We start from the raw sequence: 27,455 nt of genomic DNA on the forward strand, positions 1-27,455 counted from the left end.
ATATATGCTTGGGTTTATCTTTGGACCCCCTATTCTATTCCATTGGTCGATGTGCCTCTTTTTATGCCAGTACCATACTGTTGATTACTATAACTTCGTAATATAATTTAAAATCATGAAGTGTGTTGCCTCCAACTCTGTTCTTTCTCAAGATTGTTTTGGCTATTGTGATTCCATAAGAATTTTAGAATTGTTTTCTATTTCTGTGAAAAAATGCCATTGGAATTTTTATAGAGATTGCTTTGAATCTGTGCATCATTTTGTATGGGCATTTTAGCAATATTAACTCTTCCAGTTAGAATTAAACAAGAGTCCACAGTCAGATGGCTTCCCAGGGGTATTCTAACAATCATTAAAGAAGAGTTACTTCTTTAAATACTTATTCTTTTGAAGCTGTCCAAGAAATAGAAATGGAAGGAAAACTTCCAAACTTATTCTATGAGGCCAGCATTACCTTGATTCTAAAACCAAAGACTCCACTAAAAAAGAGAATTACAGACCAATTTCCCTGATGAACATGAGTGCAAAATTTCTCAATAAGATACTAGCAAGTTGTATCCAACAATACATTAAAAGAATTATTCCCCACGATCAAGTGGGATTTATTCCTGGGATTTAGGAATTTTTTGATTACTGATTCAATTTCATTGCTGGTAATAGGTCTGTTGAAATTTTCTCTCTCTTCCTGATTTAGTCTTGGGAGGTTATGTTTCTAATAATTTATATCTTTTAGTTTTCAAATTTATTGGCATATAATTTTTCATTTGTTCTCTTATAATCACTTGTATTTCTGTGGTCAATGGTTTTTCTCCTTTTTCACTTTTGATTTTAATTTCTCTCTCTCTCTCTTTTAATGAGTGTGAGTAAAGATTTATCAATTTCGTGTATCCTTTCAAAGAAACAGCGCCTGATTTCATCGATCTACTCTATTATTTTCTTAGATTCTTTTTTTTTATTTCTCCTCTAATCTTTGTTATCCCCTTCCCCTTTCACTGATTTTGGGTTTTGTTTGTTCTTTTTCTTTTTGCTTCATTTTCTTTCTTTCTTTCTTTCTTTCTTTCTTTCTTTCTTTCTTTCTTTCTTTCTTTCTTTCTTTCTTTCTTCCTCTCTCTTTTTTTACTCCTTTAGGTGTAAGGTTAAGTTGTTTACATGAAATTTTTCTTGTTTCTTCATGTAGGCCTATATTGTAAACTTCCTTGGAATAGTTTTTGCCACTTCCCAAAGATTTTTAACTGTTGTATTTTTATTTTCATTTGTCTCTACGTATTTTTCAATTTCATCTTTGATTTCCTGTTTCATTGTTTAGTAGTATTTTAATTAACCTCCACATATTTGTCTTCTTTCCGGATTTTTTCTTGTGGTTGATTTTCAGTTTCATAGTGTTGTGGTCAGAAAAGATGCATGGTTTGATTGTAACCACTTTGAATTTGTTGTAACTTGCTTTGTGGCCTAATATGTGCTCTATTCTAGAGTATGTTCCATGTGTATTTGGAAAGAATGTGTATTCCATTATTTTAGGATGGTATGTTCTGAATATATCTGTTAAATGTGTAATTTAAGCCATTGTTTCCTTGTTGATTTTCTGTTTGGATGATGTCTCCATTGATGCAAGCGTGATGTTAAAATCTCTTACTATTATTGTATTACTATCAATGTCTTCCTTTATGTGTGTTATTATCTGCTTTATGTATTGGGGTGCTTCCATATTGAGGTGCATAAATATCTACAATTGCAATATCTTCTTGATGTATTGTCCCCTTTATGAATCCTTCTTTTTAAAAAAATTTTTTTAATGTTTTATTTATTTCTGAGAGAGAGAGAGAGAGAGAGCTTGAACAGGGGAGGGTTAGAGAGAGAGGGAGATACAGAATCCAAAACAGGCTCCAGGCTCAGAGCTGGCTGTCAGCACAGAGCCCAATGCAGGGCTTGAACCCATAAACTGTGAGATCATGACCTGAGCCGAAGTCAGACACTTAACCAACTGAGCCACCTAGGCGCCCCTGTAGTATCCTTCTTTTTCTCTTGTTACAGTCTTTATTTGAAAGTCTATTTTGTCTGACATAAGTATTGCTACCCCGGCTTTCTTTTTACTTCTATTTGTATGATAAATGCTTTTTCATCCCTTCACTCTCAATCTGCATGTGTCTTTAGGTCTGAAATGAGTCTCTTGTAGGCAGCATATAGATGACTCTTGCTTTTTTAGCCATTTAATTCATTCTTATGCTTCCTCTGGTCTATTATTTATTTCCTTTAGTGTATTTTTAATTTCAGTTATGGAACTCTTTTTCTCTCATTTGTACTTTTTATGTTTTCTCTCTTTTTTTAAGGGTCTCACTGAGGTCCTCCACTCTTTTCTCCACTCTTTTCCCAAGTCAAGTGAGTATTTTATGGCCATTACTTTAAATTCTATATTATTAATTATCTCTGTTTCCTTTACTCTCTTGCTGTGATTTTGTCCTGTTCTTTCATTTGGGACATATGCCTCTATCCTCATTTCATCAAATTCTCTGCTTTTGTTTCTATATGTTAGGGAAGTCAGCTATGTCTCCTGCTCTGGAAAGTAATGGCCTATAGAAGAAGTCTTGTAGTGCCCTGCAGTGCAGTGACCTGTTCACCAGAACCTGGTGCCTCAGGGAACTTTCCTGCTATTTGGCTGGCCACTTTTTCCTTCAGTCCAGTCATCTATAGTGGCTCTCTTTGCCTGTCGTGGTCAGTGTTTGGTCCCTGTGGAGTTAGTGAACCAGTCTGGAGCCACCGTGGGCTTGAGTTGGGTCAGACCCAATGTTGCCAGAGCTGTGGTATCCCCAAACTGCAGGATGCTCTCCCTATGTTGGCCTTTGATAAGCTTTTGCTGGTGGGTGGGGCCTGCTGTCAGACCCCAGCCCACCTCTGGGGTTGTAGTTGAACTGGTATGTGTGGTTTACTTTTCCTCTTCCTGAGATAGGAGTCAATTTGGTGTAGTGTTGGCAGAGCTGGTCCAAAGGGAGGGTGTGGGCAGGGTGAGCTGTTAGCCAGTTAGGTGGAGAGTGTTTGTATTGTGCTCCTTCCAACAAGTGTCTCTATTTCTAGGCTGGAGGTTAGGGGAAGGAAATGGCACCTGCCAGCTCTTTTGTTATAGGAGAAATCTTTCAAAGATCCCTACCTTTCTAGCAAGGCTCTGAGATTAGTGAAATAAATAAATAAATAAATAAATAATCTTCCTATATACCACAGGGGTTTTTCAAACTGCTGCTTCTATGTCTATTCTCAGTGGGGTGGTTTGTTATACTGTCTTTTTAAGGGTGGGGAATAAGTTTCCTATTGTCCTATGTCTCTCCCCGAGCCATGTCATTCAGGACTGAAGGTCAAGGACCTTGATTTCTCGCCATATAAAACTTTCATCATGCATCTCTCCATGGAATGTTTACGCTTCCTCACATTATTATAGCTGCCTTATAAGAGTGAGTATCACACAAGACAGGAAGTGGAATTTCTCCATTCCTTAAGGCCTGAGCCTGGGAACTCACAGCACTACTTCTGCGATTTAGTTGTGTATGCAATCACAGAGGTTTTTTTAATGTTTATTTTTATTTTTGAAAGAGAGAGAATGAGCAGGAAAGGGAAGAGAGAGAGAGAGAGACAGAGAATTCAAGCAGTCTCCACACTGTCAGCTTCATGTGAGGCCTGAATTCATGAGCTGTGAGTTCATGACCTGAGTTAAAATCAAGAGTCAGGCACTTAACTGACTGAGCCACCCAGGTACCTCTGCAGACACAGATTATAGATTCAAGGTCAATGGACATAGTTCTAGCAAGTTGGGAAAAATGTAAAAGAATTTAGGAGTTTATTTTAAAATTATCATGGTCACCTATTAAATGTGTTAGATATTCTAACTGTATGTAAAATGTGCCCCCACCTCTGTTTTCCATCCATTTGTTTCTGTGTATCACCCTGGATATTATATTCTGATCTATGTTCAAGTTTACTATTATTTTATGCTATCAAACCTGCTGTGTAACACATATATTAAAAAATTGAGAAGATTTTTAAGTGGGCTTTATTCATTGAGAGGGCTGGTTTATTTCTATTTGCCCTTAGTCTTACAGTGTGGCCATTCAGAGTAGCAACCCCAAGCCTAGGAAATTAATCTGAGTCCTCTCCCTCAGTAAGTCTGGAGCCCCAATTTTTGTCCTGTCTGCCTATGAATGCTTGCCAGTTGTCAGACTCTCAGGAATTTCTACTGCAACTAGTAGATACCTTTAGAGGAGTCATGTCCCCAGATTCCATGCTCATTTTTATTTATTTCCTTATCTTCTGAATGTTGACCATTTAATACATTGTTATGTGAAATATCCCTGATTCCTTCACAGAGGCTTTTAAAAAATATTTCACCCAGCTATTAAAAGTGTTTCTAGTAGCTGCTTTATCTGAATAATTCACCCAACTAATCCTGGATATTAAATTTCTTACTCTGCTATATTTCAGTAAATACGGGCAAAGCCAGCACATTTTCAGATAATTTTCTTTAGTTTTCATAGACTAAGAAACATTTCTTTTTCATTGCTTTATTTTGTACCAAACATAGTGCCAGATATATAGTATATGCTTGCTAAATATTAGTAAGTTCTAAGGTTTTATTTTTAGGCTAAGTATACATCATATAAAATGGCTTCTATTTATGCAAAAAAATGACAATTTATCTTCTATCCCAGGAGGGCTTCCTCTTGTTTCTTATGAGGTTTCTATTTACCTTTGCTTATGTTATTATTAATGACATTGTGTTTTTACTCTTGTGTGGAAAATGTTCCCAGACACTTGCTAGGTTCTTACTATGACTGACTAGTGGGCTCAGTTTTTTTATTGTGAGCATATACATGTGTCATTTAATTTTCTCAGTGGGAGTCTAATTTTTTTTTCTAGACATTATGATGGAGTGGGAAGAAAACAAGGAGTCAGAAAACTCTAAGGTCCTCCTTCTTCCCTGTGGTTTCCAGGCTAGGAAACTGCAGAGCAGGGGCTCACACTCATATGCACATGCAGCTGCCCAGTTCTCAGACTTTAATTATCAGAGGTACATTAACTACATGGGAGTAAAACAGAATGCTCTCCATCAAGATTCTCTGCCAACCAATTTTGGCCTTTTACTTACTAACCAGGAATAATTTATCTTTTCACTTGGGAAGCCACATTTCATTTGTCCAATTTTCTTAATTACTTGATGGCTTTTGCATTCAGCTTGCTGCCTCTAATATGCCTTGGAACTAGCAGAGGAGAGAAGGATTTTATATTCCCACTTTGGGGCCAAAAGAGTGACCTCTGCCTTGGGTGGTTTCATGGGTGCTATGATAGTCTTATGCAATGCTCTGATGTATTCTCCCAGGCTGGAAGAGTTCATCTCACATCTACTAATTGGGGTACCTGCATCATTGATCCCAGACTACCTTATTATTTCACTCTCCTTTTTCTTCCTACTTCAAACTTAAGTGCTTATTTACCTCAAACTAAAGAGAAAAAATCAAAGAATAAACTATTTCCTCCAGAAGATGCTATATTTCCATTGTCTGAGCTAGACTAAAATTTGACTGGCATAGTCTCCTATAAGATAGTGCAATATTTGTGATAACGATCTGACAGGAACTTGTAGCCTAAAGATAGACATTGTGGCTGAGAAAGCTACTTGTGTAGGCATAACAGAGAGGGTATATGAAGAAAAGAGGAGTTCTACACACAGAACTTCAAGAATGTGGCATAATTAATCTTTTCACTGAGAAAGTTAGTATATATTCTAATAGATATATGATTTAATAATGAATTAGGAAAATTGTCACATTAGGCTAACATAAAATATAACTACAAAGTCTATTTGAGTAATTAGAATTGTATCATTCCATTTCTCCTTAAAGCCTACTATGAGTAGTTGACATTTTAAGGCTTATATAGAAATACATGTATCTTCAAAAGAAGAGAAAATGAAAGAGATCTGACACTTTTTACATTTTTGCTGGTAGGTGCTATGTAGCATCTCCTTTAATCCTTGTGACAACTTAATGTGTAGGTGATATTATTCTGGTTTTACAAACTCAGATCTGTTAAGTGTATCCTTTCCCAAGGATACACAATTAGTAAGTGCAATTTACAGTCTAGCTCAGTCCAAGGCCATATGTCCTACTCCAAAATGTCATTCCATCTCTGTAAGCTAAAAAAAGGAGGGGGGTGGGGAATGTGTGTATAGACAATATCAAGAGAGGAATTATTTCGCTGAGCAGAGAAAGAGCTTGTATCATAAAGAAAGTGCTATAAAGCATGAAAATAAGAAAAAGTGATGTATAAAGAAACAAGCAGTAATACATTTGGGTATAAAATCTGCTTTTAATATAAACTTCAACTTTGATTTAGTTAAATTTACACTGTGTTCCAAATTGTTATCCACAGGCAAAGTCATCCAGAAAATTAAGGGAGGCATACATGATAAACATAAAAATTAAAATTTTGACAGAATAAAATAAATAACATTTAGTAACTACATTAAGCATGTTTAAAATATCATAATTAGATATTAAAAATAGAACAACTGTTCAAAGCATGCTGCCAAATTTCTTCAGAATGAGTTGTTTTGAAATGTTGACTAAATATCCCCAAAACCATATATCAACTGCAGTATAATTAAACATTCTTCAGACCAGAAACATAGCTTTTCTTCATATTCTTAAATATATGTAATATGTGACTTTCTTCATATTAGGACATGAAGGATTGTCCATTTGTTAACATTTTTAAACAATCAGGTTTCTACTAGTTATGCCAGACTTTATAAGTTATAAATTGCTTCCACATATTTAATCTCCAAAATTAACCTATTAGGGAAAATTTCTTCTTAATGTTCCTATTTTATATTGTAACTATTCAGCACATATTGATTTAATAATATTTATGTATTCACTATTGATTTACTTAGTAAATATTTACTGAGTGAATTGAGTGAATGAAGGACTGAATAAACTTAGTTCATTTTGGTTAAGTGATCTTTGAAGATCACTTGAGAAGTGGCCAACCCTAAGTATCTTCTGATTATTCAGGGAGGCCACAATGTCTAGAAACATAGACAAATAATAAGTGGTTTATCAGTCTATACAACAAAACATGATATGTTCAGTGACATTTCAAATGTTCAGTGTGTTGTTCCTCGGCAGTAATGATAATTCAGTCAGAGCTGCAGTGAACAGAGCTTTAATGCAATATCTACATCCATCCCTACATGTCATGTGTGATCCCTGCCTCAGGTGATTTGTGTGGCTGTTTTTCACTGAATAACTACCTATTGCATTTAAGAAGAAAATAAGCAGGTTCCAAATTGTAAACAAAAATATTATCTTTATTTCTAGACTTTATGGCTACTCTCGCTTGCTTTCTGCCCCCCACCCCGACAAAGGTGCTTCACTTCCTACATCCCCCTAAGTATGAGGAGTAATGGGCTGTCCTCTGGATAAGCAGTGCTGTTTCACACAGGGAAGCAGTGTGAGGCTGGGTACCTAAGTCGGTTGCCATATAAGAACAAGGGTCATGCAAAAAGTTCAATTCAGAAACTTGAGATCAGTTAATTCTGTCTTTTATTTCTGTTATCCTTGGCCACTTTGCCTCGCCCCCCTGCCCCTTATCCAAATAAAATCTCCTCACATATTTGTTTTCTTAAGTACTGTGGATATATTTCCCAGATCTTTCCACTGTGCCTTATGGAACTGGAATTTTATTTGCAAAGTGATTGTCCGTCAGTATGATTCAAAGAACACTCTTCATCCTTCTCCCTGTTTTTGGCCTTATTTGAAATGGTTCCTAGAAGACACAGCTTCTGTTATAGACTTTCTTAGGGGAAACTGTCCCTTCTTACAATTGCCTTGTGTCAAACACCATGAAGTAGCACTACCATTCTACCTGAAATTCCCCTTCTTTATAGACACATGCCATTTGTCCAGCTGTCCTGTTTCTTTCCTTGTTACTGTAATCTTACCAGTCACTCCTGTTCTTTCACATGGGGTGCTTACATTTGATTCATTGCTTTATTCTCTGTCCCAGTCTTTTCACTAAAAAAAAAACTTGGGAGACTTATCCAATGTCTTACTATTATAATTATTTGGGTCTCTCAAGTGTAGTGATCTTCTAAGACAATGCATTTTCTTTTGGTATAATGTGAAATAGCATCCCACTCTGAAATCTTAGACTACTATAATCCATTCTCTGTCCCAAACCTTCTACCCTTAAGATTATCTATTTTCCTACTAAACCTATACTTCAGATTTATTTTCATACCTAGACACTTTACTACTACTTTTCCTTCAAGTATATACAACTACATCTGGCCTCATCCTTCACCCAAAAGTCCATGTCACACAGAACAGTGAAACATAGAGTGTGTCCACAAACCAGCAACATCAGTATCAGCACTAGCATTAGCATTAGCATCAACATCAGCATCAGTATCAGCATCTCTTTGGAAATTACAAGAAATGCAATTTCCTTGGACCCACTCCACAACAACTAAGTCAGAAACTCTAATAGCAAAGCCCAGAAATCTGTGCCTTAAAAAGCCCTCCAGATGATTCTGATACATTTAAAGTTTGAGAATCACTAATAGAGAGCATTAATTTAATTGCTCTCTTGCAAGCATCTTTAATATCTTTGGGTAGGTTAAAAAAAACATTAAAACATGAATGCATCATTATTTTATTCAAAAGCTTCCATGTGTAAGATTTCTAAAGTTTATCAAGTTCTCCAGCTTTATTCAGCATCCATTTTCCACATATAATCACCACTTTTGATCCAATTTTTTTAGTTCCTATTTATCTGAATTTAAATACTGTGAAACTATCAAGTGCCTACTGCTTAATGATTCTTGCAAAGGTGTTCCCCTTATAACCATCCTCTGTGGGGGATACTGAGCTAACTTGCTCAAAGTTATGTATATAGGTAGGAGTGAAACCAGAATTGGAACTCAGGTGTGTCTGAGTACAAAACCCATGCTTTTTCAATTTTGTTGGAACTCAGGTGTGTCTGAGTACAAAACCCATGCTTTTTCAATTTTGCTGCTGAATTATGTGAAACATCAATCGCATTCATATGTTTTTCATTCTAGTTGGAGCACTACTTACCAATGGATCTCTACAGATTTTTTAAAAAAGGAGTTATATGAAAATCTATTATCAAATAACTAATAAATATCAAGTTATGTAGGACTTCTAATGGCCTTTAACATGCTAGTGTGTAAATTTTGATCCTCCCAAAAACAGATACGGTATGTCGCTGTTCCAAATTCTTTAACCAAAGAACCATTTTTTGTGTGTGTGTATGTGGATCATTCATATCAAACTACGCAGGACTAGCATTCCAAGATCTGTTTTGGAAAACTTGGACTTAATCTATTTCCTTTCTCTTCAGGAAATGTGAATTACTCATCTCCCTTAATCCCTTTGTTTCATCTGCTTTTATCCTCTATTCTACTTTGCCACTCTTGTAAACTAGAATACTCTCGTGCCTTTGTCCCACTAGCTACTACCCTTTTTCCTCAGGGGTACGTTCAGAGGAATTACATTTAGCACATGATGTTATGTGCCAGGCATTATGAATAAAGTGTATATGTATTTATATGCACTACTTTTATAAATCTCATAATAACTTTGTGATGATGATGTTAAATTGCAAATGTGATTGCACCGCAACTCTGTGATATATCATATACCCAATCCTGACTAAGTTGTGTCAGTAGTGACTAGCACAGCATTACTTTCTTGCCTACCTCATGCTGGCTTTAAGAAATGAATGTGATTTATGTGAGATCTTGAAGTCACATGTACAGTCATAACACTATCTGGAGGGCATCTTGCCCTAAATCTTATTTCAAAATCAGCAGACGTTTAAATTGAGAACGACCAGTGTATGGAATAAGACTATATACACCATTAAGCAAGTTATATGTAATTACAACTCACTATACACTGTAAGTGTAGTTTTTTGATATTACTTTCGATTACTCTTCACTAGAAATTGTTCAAACCACTAGGGGATTGTGTTTCATAGATTTTTTTTCCTGGTCCAGCATATTCTCTCTTTTTGTTTCACTGTGCAGGTTCTGCTGACCTTCTCCTTTGTGTGCCGTGCTCCTCTTGTCCTACGCTGGTCTACTCGGGTATGTTTGCTCAGGGCACTTAATCCCAATGTCAGGTAATTATCAGTGCTATCTTCAACTGCTCAAAGTCCAGATTTGTTTAATGCATAGTTCTCATGACCTATAATGAGAAAGAGATTTCTCTCCTACTCTGCATATGTTTCCTTATTTGTGTGTGTGTGTGTGTGTGTATGTGTGTGTGTGTGTGTGTGTGGTATTCTATGGATCTCGGGCTTCTCACTGAGTCTGTATTCTCCTGTGCTGAGGAGAATTTGAATCCTTCTTCTTTGGCAGGAAAATCAATTTTAGATATATTTGAGGGGAAAATAAATTTCTCCACTCTGAATATCATGGACTTTGTGACACCATTGTATATATTTTGGAGATACAGAATCTCAGAACAATTTTACATCCAAGGGCATGAACTTACGGTATGAACTGGATATTAAGATGAAGAATTTACAATTTCTTCTCTCACATATTTCACAGAGAGAAGCAAAAAGTTGAGTTTGTCCATAGAGCTCACAAAATCACAGAATATCAAAATTAGAAAGTACCATCTCCTTTCCCAATTTAATGTTGATCTCTTCTCCAGAATCCCCCTACCAAATGACCATGCAATTTTACTTGAACATCTTGAATAATGGGCAGTATTCTGCCTCCTGTGGCTGCTTATTCAGTTTTATTCTGGTCTAATTGCTCATCAACCCAATATTAAGAAATCAGCTAAAGAGATAATTTCTGCAATGCATCATTGTATAGTTAGGAGAATATTATGTTCATTGCACATATTTTATAATAAAACAAAACGGTTTTATATTAAAACATGGAAAACATGTAGAAAAATGTGAACAACCAAATGACCAATGAAAGATGATTTATTTAAAAAGTATAGCAATCTATATAATGGAATACTGTCCACCTTATGAAGGTTGAGAATATATTCACCGGATAAATACATATATTTATACTGACATTAACTGGATCCATCTATCTATATCTATATATATTCTGTTATGGAAACATTTTTATAATACTGTTACATAAAAATTAGTTACAAAGCAGTGTATTAAATATAATTCATTTTTTGTTATATACAGTGGATAGACACACATAATCATATATTTACATCTGCAGGATACTCTCCAGACGGTTACAAACAAACATGTCTTGAAAAGATATCTGCATCCCCATGTTCAGTGGCTATTAGTTACAATAGGCAAGATATGGAAAAAACTCAAGTGTCCATTGACATATGAATTGATAAGAGAAAATGTGGTATGCATATACAATGGAATATTATTCAGCCATAAAGAATGAAATTTTGTCATTTGCAACAAAATAGATGGAACTTTAGGATGTTTTATTAATTGAAATAAGTCAGACAGACAAAAATACTATATTATCTCACTTATATGCAGAATCTAAACAACAACAGCAACAACAAACACTAAGCCCATAGGCGCAGAAAACAGATTGGTGGTTGCCAGAGGCAGGGATTGGGCAAATAGGCGAAAGTGGTCAAAAAGTGCAAACTTCCAATCATGAAGTAACTAAGTCATGGGGAGGTCTCATACAGTATGGTGACAAAAGCAGACAAGTAGGCAAACAGTATTGCTTAAGTTGTACAAAATGTTTAAAACCTACTTTAAATGAAACTACTCTCTTTTGCTCCAAAACCTGGATCCTTGTAGTAGCCTTCTTTCTGGTTCTTTCTGTAAAACAGACAAAAATTTAATCTGTCTTCCACATAATAATTCTACCATGGTAGGAAAACAAAAACATGTTGTTCTCTTCATTAGTCCTTTACATGTTCTTTATATGACATGCAAGCGTACGGCCCTTCTACCCAAGAGATCTGAAAAAGTAAATCGTTCATTCAATTCATATTTAATAAAGACGTAAAACAAAACAGAAACCATGCCAGAGAATGACATGTCAATATCATATGATGAAGTCACATACTGAACTTTATTTATGTTAAAGACTCCTCATTATTGTTATATGAGCATTAGAGTGAGATCAGTGCATGTAGCAGGAGAAGTCTACCTTGACCTTTCCAGGCCGAATGAGCCTGGAAAAAGTGGTTTTTAAGGCTAAGTCCTAAAGGAGTAAGAGTTAGTTAGGTAAAGGAATTAGCTGGGGTTGGTTGGAATAAGTGAGGGATTCCAGAAAGGGAAAAGTATGTGAAAAATAACTGGACTCCCTTCTTTCCTCTTTTTCTTCCTTTCTCTTCTCCCTGTTTACCATCAAACTAATACTTATTGAGCAAACACCATGTGCAAAGTATACTTTCAAGCCTTGTAAGTTGGAGATTCACATTTTTTTTCAGAGTCTTTATGGTGTAGTGAGTGAAACAAATATTAAATATAACAGGTATGAAGCAGAAGAAATAGATATCATTAAGTATTCTAAGAGCATGGATGGTTCCTCTTGCCATCCTAATCATATTCTCCTAGGAAAAAAATAAAATAATTCTTTTCAGGCAAGAAATATGGACACATAGTTCCAGTTTTGAAGTAAGGACTTGTGCAGCAAGATCCATCTTATGCCTCTCTAGCCTTCTAACTTCAGCTGCCTTAATTCCTTTCTAGATAGTAATTGCATACATACCTCGCAAGTATTTCTCATTGGCCACATTTAGAAAGAAATTATTCTGTTTTGCCAGTCCAAGATACTGTAGAATATCTGCTTCCAATTATATATACAAAAAGGTTTGTACAGATCCCAGAAATTGACATCCTGGCAGCAAAATACAGTTGATAAAGGTAGGACCTAAGGTCAGTGCCATTATGAAAGTTCATGCAGGGAATAGGAAAGCATTGAAGTCCCTAACTTTCTTTTTAATATGCTGCACTGTAGATACTATTTACTATTAAGCACATTATCCTTTGTTTTGTTTCTTTCCTACAGGTCTGTGAAGCAGGCAGAAGTTCCAGGTGGTCCTTAAAGAAATTGCAATTATTCAAATCCTTATGTATAGTTCCAATTTTATTTACTATGTGTAATCATTTAGAGAATGGTTATTTTTATAATATTGATAATAAACAAGTACTCTTGTGACCAGGGGGTGCCTAAGTGTGCAGTCAGAGAACACAAACCCCGGCAAAGGATTCTGGGGTGGTCAGGGTGTCTGCTGCCTTTTGACATGGGAAGTGTCCTGGGTTGAGATTACTTTATACCTAGTTATTAAGACTACTATTTGATACATTAAATATTGCCTGATTCAAATAACTTTACTTAAAAATTTTCTGTATTTTAACTTGTGTAGGGTTTTCTACTTCTTATATTTTTATAATATTTTCTCATTTTTTAAATTAATAAACATTATACTTATCCACATGTGCCAAGATGTGCCATTTAGGTCTCTCTGGGAGTTAGCTGTTTGGTATCATCACCTGCCATGCGTGTTTTGTGCAGCAGCAAGAAGCATATTCTCTGCCACTGCTCCTTCCTATGATTGTCTTCCCTGTTCCTATCAAACAAATAACTGACATGTTAATTGAATAAAGCAGATCAATAAGGAGTGAAATGCATGCCCCAAATCATATGCAATGAAAATTGTTTGACCATTTATCCAATTATTGAGCCCAATTAAGGTTATCCATTTTGCATTTGATGTATATGCTTGCTTCTGGGATATATTCTGCATTGAAGCTAAGTGAATAGATCTAAGTAAGTCTATTGGATATCTCTATTGTCTGTTTTAGCTTATTTGTCTTAATATAAGTTTTCTTTCTGAACCTTTAAAGGCATATGGTTAAATTATAAAATTGCCTGTATTACTGTCAAAGAAACAATGTTAAAGGCCAGAACATGGCTAAAGAATAAACAAAAAAATTCTGATTGTATGAATGAAGTTATATTCCTAAATCAAATAATATATTTTCTTACATTAACATTTTCATGTGCACAGAGACTCAAAGCTAATTTTCATAAATGTTATTGGTTTTTTATAGGTAGAAACAAGTTAAAGGCTTAAAACAGTATATTTTTGAGCAGAAGAGAAAGCAGACAAGAGAGTAAGTTTATGAGAACAGAACACTCCTCTATTTCAAAATCTTCAAAAATATTTAAGTGAGGATAAAAATGTTTTCTCTATTAGGGATAGTCTTTCTTTAAATAATGTCATCCCTGATGCCTTCATCTGAGCCAATTTCCCTCCAGCCTTAACTTGGTCAGTTTTTGTCTGTCTCTTGCCCACTGACATTTCCACTCTCCTAAGTGCCACATTAGCCTCAGGAATCAGATCAATCAGGATATCGGAATGTATGTTGCTAAAAATGTTCCCAAAGACATACAAAGCTGGGCACTAGCTAAACTAGTAGGGATAGATTTTTAATCCATGATAAACTATTGCAGCAGAGAAGAGGGTCCAGCATGAACTGAACTCATCTTTGATTTGTGCAGAGGTGACTGAATGTTCAAAGGAAGAGGGAGAGAGTAAGGATGGGAATTGTCAGAGCTTGAGCAGAGTCAGGGAAATGGAAATTTATAAAAAGCAGACAGGGGAGTTGACCCATGTGAAACTCATTTGGGTTTGCTAACTGTGCTTATTGAAGTTTGACTTTTGTCCTTCCACTGAGACTGGGAGACAGGGGCTCTATCTTCAAGTGTTGGCTGGAAAAAACAGTTGGCTGCTTTTGGCAGTCTTGTATTTTCCCAGGAGGGAACCTGAGGGAGCTGGGGCCATCATAATGAAGATGCTGCCTTGACTGTTAGAAACTATGTTTGTGTTTGTTCATGTCTTCTAATGTGGGAGTGGGTTGGAGTGGATGAAATCATTTGTATTCAGAGTCTGCAGTATTTATAGGCCAAGTTGAGGTCTGAGCTGATTATTTTTCTACCTCCTGTAGAAAAAGAGGACATCTCTACAGGCTTTTGAGAATGTCAAACCTTCCATCCAGCTTCATCTAACACTTATTCAACAATGTTTAATTGTCAAACACCCACTTTGTAATACCAGATTAGACTGTGAGGACTCAGCAGTAGTGGGACAGTGTCCTTGCATTCTTGAGCTTTGATTAACCTGAGATCTAAAGGAATGGGGAGGTTAATCAGGTTAAACTGGGGAAAGTGGAAGGGAATTAGGAATAGCAATGGAGAAAGGGATTGAAGGTTATTTTGAGAGAACAGCATGTGTAAAGATCCAGAGACAAGGAAGAACAAGGTATATCAGGTGAAATGAACAACTGAGCATGGCTGGAATATAGGGGATGCACAGTATTGTCTGTAATGTAGATGAGAATTAAGCAGCAATCATACTATATATAGTCAAACTATATAGAGTATTGTAACATATCTTACATTCAGGAGGCAGTGAGACACATGGAAGAGTCTTGAGCAGGTAAATAGTAAGATTTGCATTTGAGAAAGGTGGTGTTTCACTTCACTGTGGAAAATGGATCATAAAGGGATAAGACTGGAGGCCAGGAGAATGGTTAGGACACTGTTGCAGTGGTCAACATGAGAGACAGGAAGTGCATGGATAGAAGAGGAATCTAGATGGGTAATAATTAAAGATGAGTGGGAAGTGCTTCAGACAACAGTCAGGTTTCTGGCCTAAACATGTGGTAATGAACGATGTTTGGAAGGAGGGGAGGATGTTGGGTTCATCTGGGAGCATGTAGAATTTAAAGAGACTGGTATATATCTGAGACATGGGTGCTCCATGTAGAAATGACTCAACAGCACACAACAGAAATCAGGGGAGTAGATGGCATCACCCAATGAGAACGGGTGCAGTCAAAAAAGAACAGAGCCTCAGGAACACACTAGCACTTGAATGGACTGGAAAACTGATTTCAAAAGCAAAGATTTTATGTACACTGGACAGAGTGGGTGGCCCACACAATGTTTCTAGGAAGTAAAAGGTCAAAATCCATGCACTGCAAGGTCCCTGGTTCCTGTAAGCACAGCTGGATTTCAAGGGTGAGACAAGCCTGGGCTCATTTGTTGAACAACCTTTAGTAGTCTAGTTTAATGAGGCTGTAGAAACTTCCTGTGGGTGGGTAGATAGAAAAAACAGCTCTGTGTGTGTGTGTGTGTGTGTGTGTGTGTGTGTGTGTGTGTGTGTAAGGAACATAGAGTTTCCCCTATTTAGGAAGAAAAATTAAGGCATTACCAATTTGAGGTCTCTTTAGTCAGTGTATAGAGGCGTCAACTTTGAAAATTTCTTTGCTTTGGTTAATAGGGATCAAGAGATAACTAAAATCTTTAAGAAAAGCTTAAGAATTAGTCCAGCTGCAGCATTTTTACCTTCTCTTTTTTTCCTTCAAACTAATCACATATAAATTTTGGGTTGATTTTAAAGAAAATAACCACTGCCAGCTGCTGAACTTAGTCTTAAAAGTCACTCCTTTGAGAAAACATCTTTCCTGAGTCCTAGGGACAGAGCTATTCCCCTGCTGAAAATTGTGGCTTGCCCATGCTATAAATATTTGTTGGTTTTTCAACTTGCATTTGGCTTGCTTACCACTGTTTTTCTATTTTGAGGTTTTTTTTTAATGTCTATGGTAATTTCTTGTCTCTTTCAAGTCTTCAATGTTTATAGAACCCATCTCTGCAAAGCCAACATAAATGATGTTGGATATGAGCAGAAGCCATGATTTGGCAACTCCCTTCAGTATTATAATCATTTAAAATGTGCCTGAAAATCCCCAAGTGCTATATGCATAAGAGCAGTGGTACAATGACCCACTACCTGAAAAAATATGGAAGCCACACAGCAATTTTCTCTCAGATACTGCCCAGCTTATAACAAGGAGAGTGAATGGTTCTGTGGACGTCTAGGTACATGTCTTCTCAGGGGAAATGGCCAACCTATAGGTTAAAAATGGAGGCTTTGAAAGAACTTGCAACTAATCTGGTACACTTGCATTTCCACTATAGTATATTATAGCTGTGATTAAAGGCCCCTTTGTAAACTGCAATGAGCATTGGACTGAGTGACCAGCCCAGGGTTTACCACCTGGATTCTGAGTCAAAGGGGAAACTGTTGTGCTTGTAGTTTTTTTTTTTTTTAATTTTTTTTTTTATTGTTTTTTTTTCTGAGAGAGAGAGAGACAGTGTGAGTAGGGGAAAGTCAGGGAGAGAGGGAGGTACAGAATCTGAAACAGGCTCCAGGCTCTGAGCTGGCAGTCAGCACAGAGCCCGACGCGGGGCTCGAACCCACGAACCGCGAGNACAGAGCCCGACGCGGGGCTCGAACCCACGAACCGCGAGATCATGACCCAAGCGAAAGTCGGACGCTTAACCGACTAAGCCACCCAGGCGCCCCAGTAGTTTTATTACTGTATTTTGCAAAACTTTTTAGGCAAAGATATATGATTATGAGAATAAAGCTACATGATATATGAGAATATACAGGGAAATATTCTTTAGAGCATAATCAACATCATATTATCACTGGCTTAAATTGAACTATGGAAATTTATATTTCATTGTGGAAAACAAATATGTATGTATCTTAAATTAAGAACCAAGGCTTCAGCATCTCTTATACACTTATTGTTTGAATTCCCTGTGAAATATTTTTCTTGGGTTCTGTGATAGAGGTTAGTATTGCTCAACCTCTGTAGTTCTTCTTATCCTCCTAAGCATATGGGAAGATTTCCCAGACCCCTGCAGCTAGGGAGGGTTACATGATCAATTCTGACCAATGGGCCATCAGTGTAAGTGATTGTAGCTTCTGGTCCAGAGCAGTTAGCAGAGGTGTGACTTCTCCACATTCTCTTTTCTTTTGCTGCAGTGACCTTGTGATAAACTGAGGTGGATTGAGGTGGCAGTGTCTAACAATAACCTCCTGAGCTTAGGAGTTCATTGTTACTACAGCACAGTATGGCTCATTTTGAATAATATTAGATCAATTCTCCAATTGCAGAAGATGATGTTTCCAGAATTTGCAGGAAAAGATCATGTTCACTTAGGCTCTGTAGGAATTCCTGAGCTTAAAGCAAGTAAAACTAATCATGATTATTATCCTTTTAAAGAAACTACCAGTTATACTTTGAGAAAAGGAGATTGTGAATAGATGCATTCATAAAATAAATTAAAATGTCCATCTAAAATAAGTCTTACCTTAGGGGAGCAGAGTGGCACAGCAGAAGCGTGCTGAGCCCATAAAATAAGTCTTACCTTGACTTACTCTTTTTTTGTTTATGGTATCACAGGATTTACCTCTTGTATACATTAACATATATGCCAGACAGTCACACAATTTCATTTAGGATTATAGCTCATAAATCTTTCTGGGATTTTGGGTTTAAATGACTCTAGAACTTCAAGATAGAATCACATTTCAGATGGCACATAAGGGAGTTGGCTTCCCAAAGCTATGAAGTTTATCAAGTACAGTTAAGGGGATATTATATTTCCGTAGGCAGATCCAAGCCATAGACACCAGACTTTATGGAACTGATTGTATAATTTCATGTGTATTACTGATATGTTTTTAACACCCTACTTTTTATCTTTGGTTTATTTTGTTCTCTAAACAGAATCATATGCTTTGCAGAACTCTTTTGTTCCTGACTGTAATAAAAATCTTTGGAAAATTAGGTTTACAGAGGGGATCTTTGCCAATGATAACCAGATTTAGACATAGCCTTCATGTTAGAAGAACTATCATGTGCCAAACAGACATCTGTTGAAGGAGCAAGGCAAGGATAGTGTATTATAGTAATAAGACCATGCAGTTTATTGTTAAGAATGTATCTGAACACCTCCTACATTCTTCAGAAGCTGTGTAAATTTAGGTAACATAACTAACCTTTCTGAGGGTCAGTACAATAGTAATGTTGCTGCTGCTGTGGTTACCATGCCTCACGGGCTCTTCTGCTGTACCTTGTATGCATTTTCTTGTTTAATCCTCACCATGGTTCAATGAGGCTTAGAGGAGTTGAGGAGCACACCTCTGCTCCTGCCAGCAGTGTGGACACAGAAGTGCAGACCTGCTGTGCCTTAGTTCAGTACTATCCATCACTTTGCCAAGGGGCTTATTTATCTACAAAATAAAAATAGCCACCCACACTTAGATGAAGCTGGGAATCCAAGATTGGGATGCCAGCATAGTTTGGCTTTGGGGAGAGCTCTTTTCCAAGTGTTCAGATGGCCACTTTTTCACTAGGTCCTGTGGAAGAGAGAAAAAGTTCTGGTGTCTCTTCCCCTTTTTGTAAGGACACTAAGCCCATCATGGGGCCCGACCCTCATGACTTCATGAAAACCTAATCTCCTCCCAGATGCCCCACCTCCAAGTACTATCATGACAGAGGATAAGGCTTCAACATATGAATTGGGGCCTAGGGGGGACACAAATGTTCAGTCCATAACAGATAAAGTACTAAACAGTGATCGTAATTACTGTTTATTAATAGTAGTGCTATTACTGTTATTATCTTTAAGAAATGACTGTAGAAATGTAGATGTCAGCTATGGAAACTTGGGTCTTCAGCAGTCTCTGAGAGTCAAGCAATTAGACATGATCACTTAACACACTTTATGTCAGAAAACTGGAATTTGGTTGTAGTGCCATTTCTTTCAAAATAACCTAGTTTGCTGTGGCTCCCTTATGTCACCCACAGCAGCTGAACTACAACACAATGTAGGACTGGAGCATGCAGGTCCAACCTAACTCGATAAGGACCAACTTGTAATTGTCATGCATCTAACCCAGGTTGTTCTCCAAATGAACTGTGCCTACTCATTGCTTAGAGACAGCTTTTTAAATACTCAGGGCCGGGATCCAGTCCCAGAGCAATTAATCAGAATATCTGGGAGCGAAGCCCAAGCATGAGCATTTGCAGCTCTCCTCAAATGATTCTTACATGCAGCTGAGGCTGAGAAACACCACAGCCTGAAGTACTGTTAACCGTGACGTAGCTTATTAGAGAGATTTGAAGTCTCCATTGCTCTTTAGGCAAAAGTTAAGCATATCTATAATATCTTCATGAAACAGATTTGTAGTTACACATTTAAAAATAAACTTTTATAGGGACGCCTGGGTGGCTCACTTGGTTAAGTATCTGATTCTTGACTTTGGCTCAGGTTATGATCTCACATCTCTGATGGGCTCCGGGCTGACAGCATGGAGCAGGCTTGGGATTCTGTTTCCCTCTCTCTCTGCCCCTCCCCAACTTGCTCTCTATCTCTCTCTCAAAATAAATAAAAATAAACTTAAAAATAAAAATAAACTTTTATAAAAATGCAATTTTTTTTGTTAGTAATATGTATTGAGGGCCTCTCACGTATCACCAAATTCCCTAAGCATTCTGTGTATTATCTAATAACTTTGCAGCAGCCCTAAGAGGTAGTACTATGATTATCCATATTTTATAGATGAGACAAGTGAGATGAAGGGAGATTTGAGTTAACTTATCTGGGATGATGCAGTAGGTTTTGGGGTGAGTCTATGAATCTTGAGACTCCTTTGCACTGTGTGCCACTGGGATGAGGGTGTAAGCTTTCCAGGCCTTATTATGATTTCATGAAGTTGAGTCATGGAGAGATTGTTGACTTGAGAATTCTGGCAAACAACTCTGAGAATGTCATGCTTCTATTTATACAGGGTGTATTCCTGTTGTATATACAGGGTACAGCATGTTGTGCCTCGCCCAGAGTTACATACAGAGGTGAGCAGATGGTTTTAAGAAACTTCTCTAATGGTGGTGTCTAACTCATTTCCTAAGCTTGGCTCTTTCTTGAGGAAGCAATCAAGAGTTTCTACCAGCCCTCCAGAAGAGTGGGTACCACATTTTATCACTTTAAAAATCTAGCAACTAGGTTCCAGCCAATATGCTTTCTTATGTTGGAAGGGCTAATGACAAGAACAAATAAAAGGGTATTAATAGTAATATTAATAGTCTAGGTGCTAATTAAAAACAAATAGAATTAAACCAAAGAGCCAGAGTTACAAGGGATACTGCTGTTTGTCGATGGGATAAGCCAGCTTTTCTTGGGAGCACAAAGAAAAGAAACGGGTTGTCATGTTGAGTAAGCTGTTCCAATGTCCATAAACAGTTGAGGCTAGCCTGGCATCCTGGGCCCCCACTGATTGTAAACATTGTAGCCTGGAGGTATTTTGTTTCAAAAATATGTTAGGAGCTGCTTCGTTTGATATGTTTAGTAAAAGAATAGCTACTCACATTTATTACTTACTGTGAGACAAACATTGTACTAAGTGTTTTACATGTACTGACCCACTTATTTCCTCAGAGCAAATCAGTCAGTTATTATCTTCCTCATTGGATGGATGAGGAGATTGAGACTTAATGTTTAAAGACTTAATGCCCATGCCAAGAACTAGTGGAGCCAAGATCTGAATCCCGGTTGTCCAATGTGTGAAGTCAAAGATGCAACCAGTATACTCTGCCTCCTCTTCAGTAGTGTGTGAGTACCTTGCCTTGGCTACAAAGAGTAAGTGATCAGGTGTACAATAAGCCAAGATGTGACCTCACTTTTTCCACCTCCTCCTGGAAGAGCCTACTACACAATTTTTCTCTTTGATGAGGCTGAATAGCATGGAATTCAAAAGAAAGATTGATGATTGTTCTCTGGCCTTTAAAGAGAGAATTCCTGATCCTCTCCATCTATTTATTTCAGAGTTTCTGTCAGACTTTGAATACATGTACAATTCAAGGCAGGCCGAAGTTGTCCATGTATTCAAAGGCAGGTTGTGGCTGAAAGGCACAGCAGGTACCACTCTGGAGGCCAGGAGGCCCAGCTCTGCAGTGCAATGACAGCCAAGGATTTCCCATGTGGAGTCACAGCCAGGCAGCTCTGAACTTTGATGGTTCTAGAGAATGAGATTATGGTTAATCCTGGCATATCTCCCAACTCAGTACCTCCTTCCCTGACATTCCTGGCTGCCTCCATTCATTCACACCTCATTTTTTTTTCTTGAAAATTGTGGTAAAATGCTTAAGAGTTTTTGTTTCCAGATAGAAGTTAATACTGCATTAGAAAGAACTTTTAATTGGAAAGGAGAGGGAATGACTCTGAGTTACTCCTGCTATTCTGTTCTGTTGAATGTAACCTGCTATGAGATGAACATGTTTGGCAAAAGCAGCATGAGCTCATAGATTTACCCTTTGATTATTTTTTAAGTCACATTTCAACAGACCAGATACTCTTCAGGGAGGAAAAAATGTCTTGTATGTTCTGATCACAGATGTATGGGAAACACACCAAACTTGCTTTCACTACAAGTTGAAGGTTTTCATCTGCCAAGTTGATTGGTTCCAAAAGCAGGTTCACTATTGCCTGCCAGTGTTCCTCATCAGAGCTGACAGAAGCCAAGGCAACAAACTTATGGCATCAACTCTGTATCTCTGCACTGAAATCTTGCCAAGTGGAATGTGAGGGGATGAAAAGGAACTAAGCTACATGAGAACACTTGCCGTGAAAACCAAACCAGATCCTTGCTGAGGGTTAAAGTCATTAGTCAAATTTCCTTCCTGTTTTCTTTTTTATGCACTTTGTTTTGTTTGTCTGATCCTTTGACTTCATGGTTCTTATGGAATCGGAAGTTAAGCAATACCACAGAAGAAAGTGAACCAAGCTTGTGGTGTCCCTCCCTGAGCCAAACCCAAGAAACACTGGAAATATCCATTGCCAGTTTGAGTTTGTGAGATTTCCAGCCTGATAGCCAGACCTAAGAGGTTTGGAGTGATGCGTGGGCCTCCTCAGTATAAACCACTGCAAGGTTTATGTTTATTATTTCACTCATCTGTCAGCGACATTGACTTTTTGGGTTAACTTCTCTTTTTTCTCAGAGCCATTAAGTAAATATACTTCCAATAGTCCAAAAGATAGAGCTTTATAAGTTGTGAAATATTACACTAATTCTTTCCCCTCTAGCAGATATCAGAGTTCAGTCATAACCAGTCTGCGTAGATGATCTTGCATTTGTTAAAGACCCTTTGGCTGGTATATGTGCAGGGAATGAAGAGGTGTTAAGGTCATACTCAGTGTTGTATTAGTAAATATTTCACAACCTGATCTCCCCTAATAGAAGGCCCAAATTTGTAGTGTATGTCTCCTGCATAGTGTACCCTAACTACACCTGGTTCCAAGCTTTATAGTGTCATCACTGACCATACAGTAGGAAAGAGAAGTTAATAATAGGCCCTTGCCAAGTACTATGTACTGGTTCCCAGAACAGCACTCACACATCAGGCCTGGCTTGGTCTCTATAGCAGATGCATGGAGATGTTAGGTTCCTTAGCTTTCTTGCGGGCAAATCGGGGAAAGAACTAGGGATTAGAGGGGGAGGCATGATGACTTCATGCAACCTATATATTCATTGTCTATTATATCATATATACACACTGTGTTTTCTGGGTTAATACATGTAGCTTATGGAAACTTAAAGGAGAATCAAAATATAGGTCTCTATTTGCCTTTTTGTATGGCTATTAAAAAGCTAAGGAAAGGTTTCTAACCTGGGAAGTGAAAGTTGACCATTTCAAGTTAAACTGGGTCTGACTTCTGATGTTCTTCCTGGTCCTGAGGAAGGGGGGAGGATAGTAAGTAACCTAATATTTCCGTTTTATTAACCATGAGCCTGCAACCTTTCTCATTACTATCTGAGGCTACTCAAAGTGGGAGAAAGAATTTCATAGCCTATCTTCAAGTAACAATGCTACTGGGTGATATTCCAGTCTCTTAATGTCTATTATCTCTAATCTTCTTTCAATCATGTAAGACAAAGATTATCTGCATTTTAGAAATGAAACTGAACCCAGAGAAAGGAAGTCCCCAAAGTTTACATTGACAGATCAGGGCTGGGATTCCGAGCCAGTTCTCTCTGAAGTCAAAGTCTTTCTGTCTCTTTCTAAGAAGATGTTGTCTCTTGTATATATTTCTTTGTATAAAGTACTCTTTTAAGCCAAATTCTGGGCCAAGAGTAAAGATGCCAATTTTTGCCATGGGTCTGACATCTTTTTTCCAAATGATCCACTCCAGAGGAAAGGAATTCAAAGAAGTTCAGAATCAGTGTTTGCTGTTCATTGAGGGGTTTTGGCCTGATGATGTTTGGAGCATTCACAACCACTCTCCCCTGGGAAGTCTGACAGAGGGGCTCTTGCTCTTGACATTCTTCCTGGCCTGATGCCCATTGTCACAGTCAATGATATGAGAAGTCTACTGCACAATCAATTCAGGGTCAGGTTCTGTGTCTGAAAAGTATAGTAATGCAGGCCTCAGAGACGATGAATGATCATTTATCTGAGGAGAGGGGAGGCCTTGAGTCCTCAGCTTGGGGGTAAGCATATGAGCTCTCAGAGTGACTCTGAGTCTACATAAGCCTTTCAAATACTAACATTGCACTAAGTGATGACTCGGTGGTATACATTAAGGCAAGTGAGCATGGCTTCTGCCACACCATGATTCAACGACTCTTTATTAAAGATCAGTCTACCTTGGGTGGGTGGATGACCTTATTTTTATGGCTAGATTATTTAAGGAACAGCTGAAGAAACCTGTGCTACTGAACATAACTTAGTAAACATGATGGTAAAAAGATCTGAACAAAGAATCAAACTAGAGCTCAGACCTAGTGCTTTTGCTAACTTGTATTATTTTGGACAAGTTACATGTGTTCTCCCAGTTTTCATTTCATTTTTAAAATAAGATTATGACCTATCAACTACTGAGGCTATCAATCAAATCTATCAGTCAAATTACAATCTAATGAGACTCAAATTAGTTATTATACATTGAAGTGCTTTAAAAATTACAAGAACTGTGAAACAAATGAAATTGGTACGTATGTGCTAAACACATGTTAGGTGCTTGTAAAATATGAAGATATATGTCACAGTCTATGAAATCAAAGACCTTAAAATTTAGTTACAAAGGAATGGTATAAACATTTAAAAGGTTAAGGAGATAAATAATATCAAAACACTAGAAATGTCATGCAATAATCATGATTAATTTCCAAACAAATGCCTCTGACAGTTGTCATAGGAACTCAAAGGAGACCAAAAAAAAAAAAAAAAAAAATCAATGACTGATATATAAACTGTTTTGGGGAATAATTTGGCAGCCTCTAGAAAGACAAAGATAAATCAAGAACAACCCAGAATGGATACACAGGTGCTGTGAGACTGAACTATGTTCCTCTAAAATTCATATGTAGAAGTCCTAGGGCAGGGGCCCTAATCCAATAGAACTGTTCCCCTTATAAAAGAGGAAAAGATACTAGATCTCTCTCTCTGTTTCTGTCTCTCTCAGACATAATGAGAAGGCAGGTGACTGCAAGTCAGAGAGTTCTCACCAGAAACTGAACCTTGTCAGAACGTTAACCTTGGATTTTCCAGCTTCTAGAACTGTGAGAAAATAGATGTCTGTTGTTTAAGGAACCCAGTTCCTGGTGTTTTGTTACAGCAGCCTGAGCTGACTAAGACAACAGGAACCATGCAAATAAAAGAGAGGAAGAAGGGATGTAGAATGCTCTTAAAAAGTATTTTTTAAATTGACATTTTGACCAGTAAATAGATAACATTAGAGTTAAATGTTTAGAAAGTTATAGAGTTAAAAGGACAGAGAATAAATCAGAGTCAGGTTATAAGTGACTTTGAATGACTTTGAATGCCACTAAGAAGTTAACCCTTTATTCTGTAGCCAATGTGAATGCATCTTAAGTTTTTGGACAGGAAACTATGGTAATAAAGTAACATTTCAATAACTAGGATCCTCTAGGAATGAGAAATATGAATTTTATAAAGCAGACAGACAAGATATAAGATTGTTGTAAGAATTCCTTTAGAGTTTGGTGCTAGACAAAAACCATTTTCACTCTACATCAGAAGTGAGCTTTCTAACTCATCACATTCCTACAGTTCTGCCAAGTAACTCAGCAAATGCAGCAATTCTATTTTCTAATTTATTTGTTTCTCTTACTCCAATATATGGCTTATCTATGTTTGCTAGTTCTTCTTCTTAAATTCAACAAACATGTAATAAAACCTACAAACAGCAATACAAAACAAAGATTTCCTGCTCCTAAGAGCTTACCTTCTGACAAACAGAGAGGGACAGACAACGTCATAATAGAAAAGGAAACTATGTTATATATCAAAGGTTATATAGTACAGAGTACATATAGTATATAACTTTGTTATATGCTTCTAATATATATTAGGGTGCTTTCTCATAAGTCCTCTGAGGAAAAAAAAGAAAAATAAGAGCAAGATAAGGGAAATTGGGTAGTGTCAGTGGAAAGTAGATGGCAATTTGATGGTCAGGGATGGCCTTACTAAAAAAGGTGACATCTAAACAAAGACTTGTGCCTGTATCTCATATTGTAAATCAATATGAACATTCTTTTCAAAGATGGAGAGTTTAAAATAATACATAAAAGGAAATTTTCTGTAGTCAAGCCTGCAATGATAAAAGCCTAGACAACTGTTTTAGTGGTGGTGAAGAGATCAGTGTAAGGGGGATTGTTGAAAACTAATTGACAGCTAAATGATTAACTCATCCTTTGCTTTTGTTGTCTGTATTTAGAAGGGTGACTGAGCTTTTAGACTTAGATGAAAGAGAGACTTACAGCTTCATTAACAAAGGTAGGGCTCTCGGGGAATGATGGTAATGTACCTGTGAAATCTATGACCCTTACTGAAGCCAATCCAAAGAACAGAAGGAAGGAAGGAAGGAAGACAGAAATAAGAAAAAGGAAAGAAAAAGAAACAAGAAATAAAAGAAAATTTCAGTTTGCAGCAAAGATGGAAAAAATCTACCTCCCTAAATCACATTCTATGAAGAATATGTGCCAAACATTCTGAAATTCAGATGAATTGAGGAAGGTTGCTGAAAGCCAAAATAAATGAATACCTTCACATCTTGAATGAAGAATAAAATTCTCTAAAAATAAGTGAGAATCCTAAGGGAGTATGGGTGGACTGAAGTAATAAACATCCCTGTGGGATGTAGGTTTCTTTGAAATCTGGGCTCCTATATGGGAGGAGTCTGGATATGCAGTAAAGTTAAGAAGAAATAGAAAATTCCAGCTTCTGATCAAAGTCAATAGAGCATAAGTAAAATAAATTCAGTAACCTAGCAAAAGATAAATAAGATGCTTAATTTTGAGCTCTATCAACCTGCCTGATGATCTGTTCATTTCAGGACAAATGAGCTCCCAAGACATAGGATTATGTTTGAGATAACACACCTCATTTAAACTGATGACAACCCCAGATTACTTTTGCTACTCTGTAAATTATTCCTATTATGCAAATAGTAGAAATAGAACTACTCATTCAAAAATTAGTAATAGGACTTCCACTTCTATGGGATAACAAGGACCAGATTTACCCTC

At 37.1% G+C, this 27,455-nt stretch overlaps 1 protein-coding gene across 1 annotated transcript in view; it reads left to right on the plus strand.

Annotated features, from left to right (window-relative positions):
• Positions 1-13,721, plus strand: part of CUNH8orf34 (chromosome unknown C8orf34 homolog) — a 396,548-nt gene extending 382,827 nt beyond the window's left edge. Inside the window, 2 exon segments of the mRNA XM_039216922.1 lie at positions 10,097-10,191; positions 13,049-13,721. Of these exon segments, the coding sequence (XP_039072853.1) occupies positions 10,097-10,179 (83 nt within the window). The 3' untranslated portion in view covers positions 10,180-10,191; positions 13,049-13,721.
• Positions 13,722-27,455: the final 13,734 nt, after the last annotated feature.

This window comes from Hyaena hyaena, unplaced genomic scaffold, assembly GCF_003009895.1.
Source record: "Hyaena hyaena isolate Hyena2069 unplaced genomic scaffold, ASM300989v1 scaffold_660, whole genome shotgun sequence".
In the NCBI taxonomy this organism is placed as follows: domain Eukaryota; kingdom Metazoa; phylum Chordata; class Mammalia; order Carnivora; family Hyaenidae; genus Hyaena; species Hyaena hyaena.